The sequence below is a fragment of the Urocampus carinirostris genome, chromosome 7, assembly GCF_059441175.1.
Source record: "Urocampus carinirostris isolate Australia breed hairy pipefish chromosome 7, RoL_Ucar_1.0, whole genome shotgun sequence".
Taxonomy (NCBI): domain Eukaryota; kingdom Metazoa; phylum Chordata; class Actinopteri; order Syngnathiformes; family Syngnathidae; genus Urocampus; species Urocampus carinirostris.
In genome coordinates, this window is record NC_142355.1 from 9,598,898 (window position 1) to 9,611,213 (window position 12,316).

A 12,316-nucleotide genomic window follows, 5' to 3' on the forward strand; every position below is an offset into this window, starting at 1 on the left:
CTGTTTTCCTCCCACGTTCCAAAAACATCCATGTTAGGTTAATTGATCGATCCAAATTGTCCATAGGTGTGAATTAGCGAGGGAGTTGTCCGTCTCTGTGTGCCCTGCGATTGGCTGGCAACCAGTTCAGGGTGTCCCCTGCCCACTGCCCGATGATTGGTGGGATGGGCTCCAGCACCCCCGCGACCCCACTGAGGATAAGCGGTGCAGCTAATGAGATGAGATAAGATGAGACTCAATCGACCAGTAAAAAATCTTACTGGAAAATCAAAATGAGCCGGCACTGGTAAGCTATTTTGAGAACAGGTTCTTTGGCACCTCAGCTGTCCCTAAGGGGCACTACGTTTCGAGACCCTTGATCTAGATCATGGTACGGGTCTTATAACCGGCAGCTCCTATATTCTAAAATCTAACCAGGGGTGCTGTATTTGGTGGCCATAATGTTCCTCCCCTTCATTACTTAAAGTTGCTTTGTTTTTTCAGGTCATTTAAAAAAATAAAAATATACTATTCCTGGTTTGAACTGCATTTTATTCAATACATTTGAGAAATTATCTTTTTTTTTTTTTTTTTTGCTAATTTGAGTCAGGGCTTGTGATTAGGGAAGGATTGTGGGTCTGTCATGATTACTGATGTGACTCAGCTGCGCCTGCTCATTTGGTGCCAACTTCCGCGGGTTCTGATTGGCTCCCTGTCAGTATTTCAACCCAGTCCTCTCTGTCCCCTGTTGTCAGTCTGTCTGTGAACCTCAGTGAATACTAGGCAAGCATTTTCCCACCCTGACTCTCATCCGTCCCGTTTTTGCTCCCGCCTGTCTCCGGCTACAACCTGTTTTGCTCCTGACCACGTCTATTCTCCCGTCCCGGCCTACGATCTCTTTTTGTCCCCCGACTACGTCTACTCTCCCGTTCTGGCTTACGACTCGCTTACGACCACGTCTTGCTCTCCCAGTCTAAGCTACCGACCTGTTTTTTTCCGTCCCTGACACTGCCATCGCTCGCTACAGAAGATCCACGTCCGTATTCGGATCTGAATCCGAGTACGAGAGCGACTGGCCTCCCGCGTCCAGCGAACACCGGATCATGGGCAAAGCCCTCCCTCTTTCCTTCAATAAAACTTGTGAGAAACGTAACGCAACTGGGTTCTGTTTCCGTTCTGTTCCTGACAGGGTCAGACCAGTTGAGAACCACCGCACTAGAGTTCTACACTTGGGCAGTGGAAAGGTTATCCCCAGGGTTGGGTAGGGTTACTTTAACTGGATTACTTTCAGAAACTAAATATGAATACAATTATGACTCACAACACGTGGTAAGCTTTCTCTCCTGGCTTTGATTTCTTTGATCTCCGGCAAAACTAACATAAAATGCGACAGAGACAAAATAAAATTAAATCCAAACAGCTTGCCAACATCATTTTTGCCGTTCCATGTATTCCGTTACTCCCCAAGTAATTTTATTCATATTTAGTTTATTTTGTCTTTTATTAGCACATTCGGTATTGGAGTAATCCAAAAGTAATTGAAAGTAATCCAGTTAAAGTAACCCTACCCAACCCTATCCCTGTGCTCATAAACAAACTTTAAACAGTCCTATCCATAAGTTGTCTTAATTACATATACGTACAGGTATTAGGTTTCTTATAGTTGTATTCAGGTTGGAAGTATTGTGGATTCTCTATAATGGGAATCCTGTTAAGCCCAATTGTCACAGGATCCAATCCACCATCCAGTGTACATGGCCTTGTAATCCCATGATTCACATGATTGAGAGGCCTGGAAGAGTCTTCTTCTCCACTCATCACTGCTGCGGAACCTAGGACAGTAAAACTTTCTCAATGCATTTCTTTCCATGTCAAGACATTAGATAAAAAGTACTTGCGTCATTTTGGGCTTAACGTCAATAATTAGAAAGCATCAAATAAAAAAACAAAGTTTCAAAAGCTGCTCAAAACATAAACAATTGTCAATTGTTCCAAAAAAAAGATTGATGTTGTAACTGAACCTGAAACTAAAAATCACTATTAGACTAGAATATAACCATTTTACAAACAATATGAAATGAATATGTCACGATTGACAAAATGAAGACACCTGGGGCAATTGTTTGGCGCACAGGAGCGCGCTCTCTGATTGGCTGTCACTCTCCTCTTAAGCTGTCAGCGCCAAAGGAGAGTGTCAGACCGTACTTGTGTCTCCCTGTGTGTTTTGCCAGATTCCAGTACCAAAGACCTTTCCTGTTTGATTCCTGCCTGCCATCGGTGTCGACCTGTTTCTGCCCCACGCTTACGACCGGCTCTCCTGCCCTGGCCATCCACCTGCTCGCTAAGACGAATGGATTCTGCCTACCGGTCACTGAACTGCCATTCCGTCCAACGCTGCTATCGACCGACAATCATCGGCTTCCTAAGCAAGCTCTGTCAGCACAATCCAATAAAGATTCCTTTAAAACGAACGCAATCGGGTCCGAGATTCCATTCTGGTTCCTGACAGAATAATCCTTGGGACTGAGTTCAACAAGGTCGAATTAGTTATTGCTCACTGTCGAAAAATCTATTCTTTTTCTTCCAATATTCAGTTTTCTGCTTTTGATTCATAATTCAATCCAATTTAAGTCAGGAGTGTCAAATTCATTTTAGCCCTGGGGCCACATTGTAGAAAAACCATTCTCACTTAAAATCGCCCTGTGTTGAAGATATCATCTTCAAACCATATGTATGTGCAAACAAGTCTTTGCACACCATACTGTAAATACAGTAAATAAGTTTGAAAATACTGAATTGTAATTTAAACAAACTGAGCAAACCGTCTAGAGAAGCTAATCGGTTTTGCTAATATTTTAACTTTGGCAATGTATGCGTCCAGTGAACTTTTTACAACATAAAATCGGTGAAAAACTGCTACTGCAATCCATTATTTACGTCGTTGGGAACATATTCATGTGCGGCCCCTTCTCAAGGTGTCTTAATTTCATGCTGAGGTTTTTGAGTTTTTCCTTGCCCTCGTGTTGGCTCTAGATCAGGGGATGGTGTAATACTAGTCTGTAAAGCCCTTTGAGACTTATTGTTATTAAGGGCTATACAAATAAACATGACTTGACTTGATTTATCACGGGGGCTGACAAGTAAATTACCGTAACGCTGCGCTATAGGGCGCATCCAATTATTAGGTGCACCCTCATAAAAGTATTAAGGCACACTGGATTATAAGGCACACAAAATTAAAACTACAATAAAGGCTAGGGTTAACCAAAATGTGATTAAGCACCGTATTTGTGCATTGATTGATCAGTCGGAATATATCATTAAACTATAATTGTATAACATGGGATATCATGAGAATCTAACCCGGATCTTGGCGGGTAGAGCGTCGAATTTTTTCCACTCGACCACTAGTGAGTAGTGATACGGAAAGCACGTGAAAAGGCATTAGGTTCTATCTCATCATCACACTATTTTAGTCAAAGTATCTCATCTCATCTCATCTCATCTCATTAGCCATACCGCTTTTTCCTCATTAGGGTCGCGGGGGGGCTGGAGCCCATCCCAGCCATCTCCGGGCAGTGGGCAGGGGACACCCTGAACTGGTTGCCAGCCAATCGCAGGGCAGTCAAAGTATCAAGTTAAAAAAATGGAGAGAACAAAAGTCATACCGAAAGATATAAATAAGCGCAAAAAAGGCACAACAAGTGTATCTGACGAAAAATCGGACTTTGAAAGACATTAAATAAATACAATTGAAATTCTATGTTGGTATTGTGTTTATAATTTACATTGTCAACAAATGATTTTAAGCATGGCTGCACAAATTCAATATTTGTCATGCTTAGTTTGAGCTAAGAAAAACTGAAAAAGAAACCGATATCTGTCATGATTACCGATATGCATCGCCTGTGCCCGATCCTTTGGCGCCAACTGTCTCGGACTTTGATTGGTTCCCTGTTCCTATTCAAACCCACTGCTATCTGTCCCATTTTGTCAGTCCGTCTGGGACCCTCAGTTAACGGCAGTAGCTCATGAGGTAGAGCGATCGTTTTAGGATTAAGGGATCCCAGTTCGAATCCCGGCTTGTCCGTGTTACATGTCGAAGTGTCCTTGGGTAAGACACTGAACCCCCAATATCCCCAATAAGCAGGTTAGCGCCTTACATGGCTGCACAGATCACGGCCGCTATTGGGAAATGTGAAGCACAATGTAAAGCGCTTTGGGAAGTCATTGACTTGAAAAGCGCTATATAAATGCAGATCATTTCATTTCATTCATTTCAACTCTGGGCAAGCCTTTTTTTGACACTGACTCCCACCTGTTTTTTGCTCCTGTCTGTCCCCCGGCTTCGACCTGTTTTTGATCCTGACCACGTCTACTCTCCCGTCCCGGCTTCCGATCTCTTTTGTCCCCGACCACATCTACTCTCCTTTCCTGGCTTACAACTCGCTTCCGAGCCTGACCATGATTTTGATCTCCTGTAGCTTCTCCTGGCTTCTGACCTGTCATTTTGTTCCCGACACCGCCATTGCTCACCACGGAAGATCCACTTCCACGTTCAGAGTGACCTGCTTTCCGCCCTCAATGTTCTCTGGTTGCTCATTGGTAGTCCGCGAATACAACTGGAAGTCATTGTTTGACGTAACAGCCCATTTTTTTTCTATATCAATTATTTGAGTTTGACAAAAGTGCTATCGAATGCTGTTGAGCAGATTTTGGTGAGGCCATTCAATAATCTTTCGTGCTAAGACAAAATTAAATGGACGAGTCATGTGAGCCATTCCTCAAGACAATGAAACCTAAACTCTGGTCATAGTATTGAGAAGGAATAGGGAACTGGAATTACTAAAAGAGAATTCAAGCATATTATGTCACCCTTTTATAAAGGTTTATCTCAATAAATCCATTTGATTACCTACCTTTAAGGTGTAACTTGGAATGTGGCCCATACTTAGTAACCAGGAGGATGATAATGGCCAGCATTACACATGCAAACCCTGCAAAACCCACTGCTATTGAAACCTTGAAACAGAAAGATGAGCAAAAAATGATTTGAGGAAATATTTGCTTTAACACAGAGTTGTATTCTAGGTTGTATAAGAAACACTCATTCACAAATACATTGTATGCTCTTTATGTAACCGAAGTTGTTTGTAAAAATGTTGGGATTTAAAAAGTACCGTAAAATCCGGACTATAGAGCGCACCTGATTATAAGCCGCACCCACCACATTTTAAGAGGATAACCGCTTTTGTACTTACACAAGCCGCACCGCACCTGTACATAAGCCACATGCCGCATTCGCCCTCATTAAAACATGTAACACGATCAAAAAATTAACTCAAACCCGACCTGCGATTGCAACTGAATATAAATTACACAGTCCAAAATCTACAGCCTGCAAAATTAAAGGAAATTGATACCGGTACTTAACGTTTGATGCAAACCTGCAGAGTCCGGGTCCCGTTAAAAATAATCCAAGGGAAAAAAATGTACTGTATATGTCCAAAGGTAAGGGTGGGAAAAATATATATCCACTATTGTTCGCTGCGTCCACAAACACGTCTCACCTTTACTCCACTTCCCATCAGCCCCCGTCATATCAGAATAAGTCTCTAAAATAAATATATTACAAAATATACAGTTGCAAATACATATTATACATGGTTACACATATTTACAAGGAAAGACGGTACACCGAGAGAGTTTTCAGAGCCTTAATAATAATATTATAACTTTCATCCCAAACCGTGCCTGTGAAGAGTAGCAAAACGCTACTAACAACACGCTCGCAACACAGTTGACTGGTCTGTTAAATAAAACATACCGCACATGTAGAAATCATGATAAACCGTTCTCATCCTCCTCCTTATAATTGATGTCATAAGAGTCGTCTTCCCCAGTATGGGAAAGTGACCATGTCATATAAACGTCGTCCCACGGTCCCTTATTCAAGAACACGCTAGCAACACGCTCGCAAAGTGAAGTTTAGCTCTGTTTCCTTCTTTATCGGACTGCTCGATTGCGTTTAGCTTGTAAGATGCGTCATGTGCCTTGAACTCGAGCGCCGCTGGCTGCTGTTAGAAAAATTACATAAATTGGCCGCATCACTGAATAAGCCGCAGGGTTGAACGTTCGGGAAAAAAGTAACAGCTTATAGTTCGGAATTTACGGTAATTACTCCAATAGCAGAAACATTTTAAAGAACTTTTATGAGCATTCCAGTAGAAACTCAATGAATTTAATGAGTTGGCGATTTCAACAGACTGGAAAATTGTGCTCAATGTAGGGAAATGTTGTGCTTTTAATAAAATAAAAATTTTGAAATAAACCTTAAAATGAGAAAAAGAATGTTACTTTTCAATCAATATTTAAAAAGTCTCTTTCATTGAAACATTATAAATCAAAGTACAATCACCATTATTTTACTTCTTTAATACATTTCCCTCTCATGTTTTGAGCACTTTGCAGTGTGACAAATGCCATAACGTTTGAAATTGTACAAAGAAATCAAATTGTGTCCGTTCAATTTTAATTTAGAGTAACAAATGTTTTAGATATTTACTTACCCGAAAAGTATCTCCATGTGGATTGCGGTGCTCTGCCTTTGGAGTTACTTGAGACAAAAAGAAAAAAGAAAGATTAATACTACAGTCTAAAACAGGGATCAGGAACCTTTATGACCCAAAGAGCCATGATGGGAAAATGTTTAGATTTTTTGGGGGGGAGAGAGAGAACCATGCCATATATTTTTCATACATACTTTTTCATAAATAATGGTTTTAAAACAAGGTGCAAGTTCTTTTGCAAATACTGCAAACAAAGATACTGACGATTTACCTTCGGTGAAGACGACGCTGGGTGGACAGAAGTGGGCTGAGTGCATAGCTCTGCCCACCTCTACAGCTCACCAAACCAATTTGCTCTGCGTGTTTGGCTGACGTTTTTGGCTGATTACAGTTTTTTCTGTGAATTTTATCATCAAGTGTATCAACAGTGAACCTAAATTTTTTAATGAGTTTCCATATAAAGGATTCCTCAGTGACGTACAGCTAACGGGGTTTGTCGATGTGACTGTACCCTGTAGTGGGGAGTATGCTCTTTCTATACTGGACCGAACCGGAATTAGGTGCAACCAATGTTCCCTGTAATTTTCCACGGGTCTGAGCGTTCACACCAAGTCGGTGAGCAACGCTTGAAACAACAGTGAGCAACAGCAATTCCAAGTGTGGCAACTAAGTCATTATCAAACATGTCCAAAACTTGACATCAAGTTACATTTTGCTGAGTTTCCCGCAATGCAAAAAAAATTTGCACTTTTGAATGAATTGACTAATGTATTATTGCAAAGGTTGTACGGCCTACAAATGTCATTTGTTTTTACAACAATTCTTTCACTAGATTTCCATTTTTCCTGGTATCTTTTGTCGCATAATACTAACATTTTTGGGGGCTTATTTAGTCGGTTGCACGATACACAACTGTATTTAATCACATTTTTTAGTGGAAGTACAATGTTGGCAACAAGATTGACTTGGTATCATTGGAAATTATTTGAATGCAACACAAACTTTTTCTTCTTTTTCTCTGTTTTTTTTCAAAAAAAAATGTAATACCTTGAAAAAAAATCTCATTGTGTTTATTTTTACCAGCTGTTACTTTTTTATTTGTGTTATCTATTTACTTTTTTTCCTTTGTTTCTTTCTTTTTTTTCTGGCATTTTTCTGAATTTTTTTCTTCTTTTTTCTTTTCCTTTTATTTTTTTTTTCTCAGCTTTTCACTACTTTTTCATTTTGGTATTTTTTTATTTTTTGCCCTATTCCCCCTTCCTTTAAGTCATTTTGTGCATAGTTTTACATAATATTTGGTCATATAGCGATGAAAGAAGCAAAAACAACCTGAAGAGCCGTTTAGGACCCGAAAGAGCCGGTTCCTTTTCAGTGAGCCAAGCCGAGGAAAAACTCTACTGACTTTACTCAACTTCGTTCTACTTCGACCTTGACTTCAAAATACCGAATTTAGAACACAACGTCAGGGGAACCCGTGTATTTTTACCTTCCTGCACTGTAACTTTGACTTAATTCGCTTCTTAAATAGCAATTTCGAGTCCTGATTTTTGTGAGCTGGCTAGATTTTCTTGTGCACGGAAAAGCTCTGGGAAGTGCGCAATTGCGCACGAACGCAGCTTAGAGGGAACATTGGCTGCAACGTCAGCAAAGCACGCTATACATTTAAATTTGTTTATCAGAAAATTTGGATCGCTACAGATGCTATTTGCAAAAGTATCATTTTATCTCCGAGTCATATGTACTCATCAAAAGAACCATCTATGGCTTGTGAGCCATGGGTCCCCGCCCCCCGGTCTAAAGTAAACTTTTTTTTTTTAGGTCTACACATAAAGTGGAATTCTTTTACAAATTTTTTTATAATTTTTCAAGTTATCTGGTGATGAAAAATATTGATTGAAGTGACATTGCCCAAAAATATACAGCTTTTCTGTCAATGTATCGTAATAATAATATAATAGCCCCCCAAAAAATGTTTTTTTGTAGGTTTTTATTAAATGTATGCATACCTGTCAACTTAAACCAGGGGTGTCAAACTAATTTTAACTCGGGGGCCACGCGATAGAACAAACATTCTGTCGGGGGCCGGACTAGTAGATTAAAGAGAAAGAAAAAGAAAGATAAATAAATAAAAGAAAGAGGGAGGGAAAAGGAAAGAGGGCGGGACAAAGAAAGAAAAAGAGAGAGCGTGAGAAACAAAAGAGATAAAAACTCGTGAGAGAGGGGGAAAAGAAAGGGAGAGGAAGAAAGAAATCCAAAGAGAAATAGAAGGACTGAAGGAGAGAAAAGAAAGTGCAAAGGGTAGGAAGAGAGAAAGAGAAAAGAGAAAAAAAGGAAGTTAGAGCAAAAGAAGTTAAAAAGACAGTGAGAAAGAGACAAAGAGCAACAAAGGAAGAGAAAAGGAAAGACACAGAGTGAACGAGACAGAGAGTGGAAGAAAAGGGGTGGAAAAGAGAGAGAGAGAGAGAGAGAGAGAGAGAGAGAGAGAGAAAGAGAAATAAATACAAGTATAGTGTCTTAGTTCGAGGCACCTGGCTTTGGCAACGTCAAGTTGACATATTTCAACCTGCAGCTCGTTTTTCTCTTGCGCTTCTCTGAGTGTTGTCTGGCGGGCCGGATTCAATCCCTTAGCGGGCCTGATCTGGCCCGCGGGCCGCCTGTTTGACATCTGTGCTTTAGTTGTTGTAGATGTAGTTTTTCCACGATTTTAGTGAAGTATTTCCTAGCTGTATTCTACTTATCAGTACTTTCCCAGCAATGGTTGCCAGCAATGTTCCCTCTAAACTGCGATGATCTGGCCCGCGGGCCGCCAGTTTGACACCTGTGACTTAAACGATCCCGGGATTTTTTTTCATTTTCATTTTTTGAATAAGGCTGCAACTAATAATTATTTTAATAATTGATTAATCGGTTGATTATTCTTTTGTTTAATGTATGAATTGGACTTTTCAAATACGCATTTTTAACTTCCTCCTATACTCAAATGTTGATGTTTTGGACGAATAGAAAAAAATAGTGCACAACACAACAGCATATTCTGTTATATAAAACAATAAAAAAAACAAGTGTTTGACAAATAACTTATAAACATATAAACATATAAAAAAAGACATACAATATCATATTTTGTTTAGACTTATTGCACAAAACAAAAATTAAGAAAGTACAATAAATTCAATTTGTATTTGTAGCAAAATTGTTATCCGCTAAATATATCAAAAATGTAAAACCCCTTTTAAAATTGTTGACAGCAAATGTGTCTTTTGGGTTAAATCTTTGAATATAAATAACATTCCTAATGTGCAAATATTATACAATATGCTTAAAAGGCTGAGATAAACATGCCTTCATTATTATTTTTCTTTTTTACTTTATATATTTTTAAATGTATTTTCCCATTGTTTTATCTGTATTTCTGCAGCACTTCCATTTCTCTTGTTAATTTTGTCGTGTTTGACTGTTTCATGCCATTCTTGTTTGTAATGATGCTATGTTTTACAAGAAAAATATATTTTTTTTAAAAGTAAGATACTGTACTTCAAAGAAACGGTCTTGAGGCGCTTTCTGCTGGACTAAAGCGGTACTACAATTTTACAACTTCACAACGAGATCCAATGCAAGTATTTGCATCGATGAACGTGTTTAGTGGCTAATAAATTGCACAACACGACGAATCGATGACGTAATTAGTTGTCAAAGTCGATTTTAATCATTTTATCGATTTGTTGTTGCAGCCCTAGTTTTGATCATTACAAATTGTGTCGCCATAGAACACGTTTTGTACAGGAAAAGGAAATTGCAAAGTTTTTGTTTGACTGGTCTTGTTTTGACCATTTCACCCCTAAAAGGAATAATGTAGTAAAGTAGTATTATTGGTGTACACAAAATGTTTTCCTCTATGAAGTATTTATCTGATAAATTAAATGAACTTGTTTTCACAAACGATCTGTGTTTTTATGCTACATAGTCTATCTTGCTGGGAATAAATAGGTGCCGCGTTGAGTTTGTATGGTTCATTATCAGTTGATCAGGGTTTTTTGCAATCATTAATACTACAAATGTTAGCATTGTCTAATAGTATTTCTGCTGTATTATGTGAAGAGTAGGATTTTTGAAGTATTTCTGTAGTATTTTTGTTTGATTTTTGTAGTATTTCCAAGGTAAGATATAATAATATTTCTGTGTTATTTTTGTAGTATTTCAGCAGTAGCATTTTTTAATAATTATTGTAGTTTTTCTGCAGTAGTAATTCATAATGTAATTTCTGTATTCTTTCTGTAGTTTTTTTGTGTGTTGTTATTGTAGTTGTTTTTTGTAGTATTTTGGTAGTATTCTTGTAGTATCTCTGCAGTAGCATTTTATTTTACTCTTGCTGTATTTCCGTAGTATTTTGTACTATTTCTTTAGTAGTATTACATTTTACCCTTGTAGTATTTCTGCAATACTGTAGTATGTTTTGTAGTATTTCTGGAGTACTGACAAACTAAGAAAGATTCTGAAAGAGTTGTTTGTGTTGTTTACTTAATAAATAAACTTGTTTTACACAAATTATTGTAGTTTTGTATTCTACATAGTCTGTCTTGCTGTGAGAAAATAGGTGCCTTGTTTTGTTTGTAAGGTTTATTATTGCTCTGCAATCATTAATAAGGGGAGCAATTGGCTGAGATTGAGAGGTATGGGTGTGGTGCATTGAAAATGAATTTTGCTATAGTAGTAATAATAATAATAATAATTTCCTTGTATTGTCATTCTGTGTAACAATGTACACAGAACGAAATGTCGATTGCACCTGACCCGTTGTAGCGAGCCGATGCAGCCGCAGCCAACAGAGGGCGCCGCCGACCACTTTTTAAGTCTTAGGAATGACTCGGCCGGTACACAGTCACTGTGTTTTTTGCTCTTTATCAAAAGAGTAACGCACGAATCGGTATACTGTACATCAAGATGCCTCATGATGCTAACATCAATGATAGAGAAAGCTAACTAGCAGCTTGGTGGATCAAGGCAAGCGACTTAGCAGCCTTGAGTTTGTCAGTGAGATACTTTTCGCAAGATACATTGTTCAAATTGAAAAAAAGATGTTGTCTATCAAAAAAAAAACTGTCTTAGTGAAACAAAAAAAGGATTGCTGTAAGAGACCCTCCATCCCACTTAGTAACAGGTAGAAAACAAATGACATTTACTGAGAAAAGAACTTACCATAATCGTAATCATTTTCTGTTACTGTAAAAAGATGCCAGAACAAAATTAAGTTAGGATAGCATTGTGTAATTCATAGCAAAAGCATTAAGTCTGTTAACGGTGTTTTTCTAATGCAACATACAGTGAAGTTGTCGAGAACCGGAACACGATCAGGACCCAAATGCGTGACGTTTCTCACACAAGCCTTTTATTTTACGGAAAATGGGGAGTCATGCACATTAGGCAGCAGTCTGGCGTGGAATGACAGGAAGCCAGAGGCCGACGAGATGGATACAAATTGCTCGAGCAGATATCGGGCATAAGGTGTCGATACCGGACAGGATGGGAGAGACAGGATTGGTATCAAAACAGGATATCGAAATTAAGCAAGACAAACTAGACGGGAACGAAACTGGAAACCGATATTAAACAGGACAAATTAAACGGGAACAATACCGGACAGGAAATACCAACAGGAAAAAGGACCGAGGTCAAAACCCACGTCTTGCCGGGCAGAGGTTCGTTGACGGACTGACAAAAGAAGAGTGAGAGCACTGAGCTTAAATAGACGGAAATCCAATCTGTCAACG

At 38.9% G+C, this 12,316-nt stretch overlaps 1 protein-coding gene across 1 annotated transcript in view; it reads right to left on the bottom strand.

Moving 5' to 3' along the window:
* Nucleotides 1-12,316, bottom strand: part of LOC148362273 (NT-3 growth factor receptor-like) — a 49,121-nt gene that overhangs the window by 14,695 nt on the left and 22,110 nt on the right. The window contains exons 10-13 of the mRNA XM_088339195.1: nt 11,745-11,768; nt 6,549-6,595; nt 4,899-5,001; nt 1,623-1,811 (exon numbers count right to left, since the gene is read on the bottom strand). Coding sequence (XP_088195321.1) covers nt 1,623-1,811; nt 4,899-5,001; nt 6,549-6,595; nt 11,745-11,768 — 363 coding nt within the window. The remainder of the gene's footprint in view (nt 1-1,622; nt 1,812-4,898; nt 5,002-6,548; nt 6,596-11,744; nt 11,769-12,316) is intronic.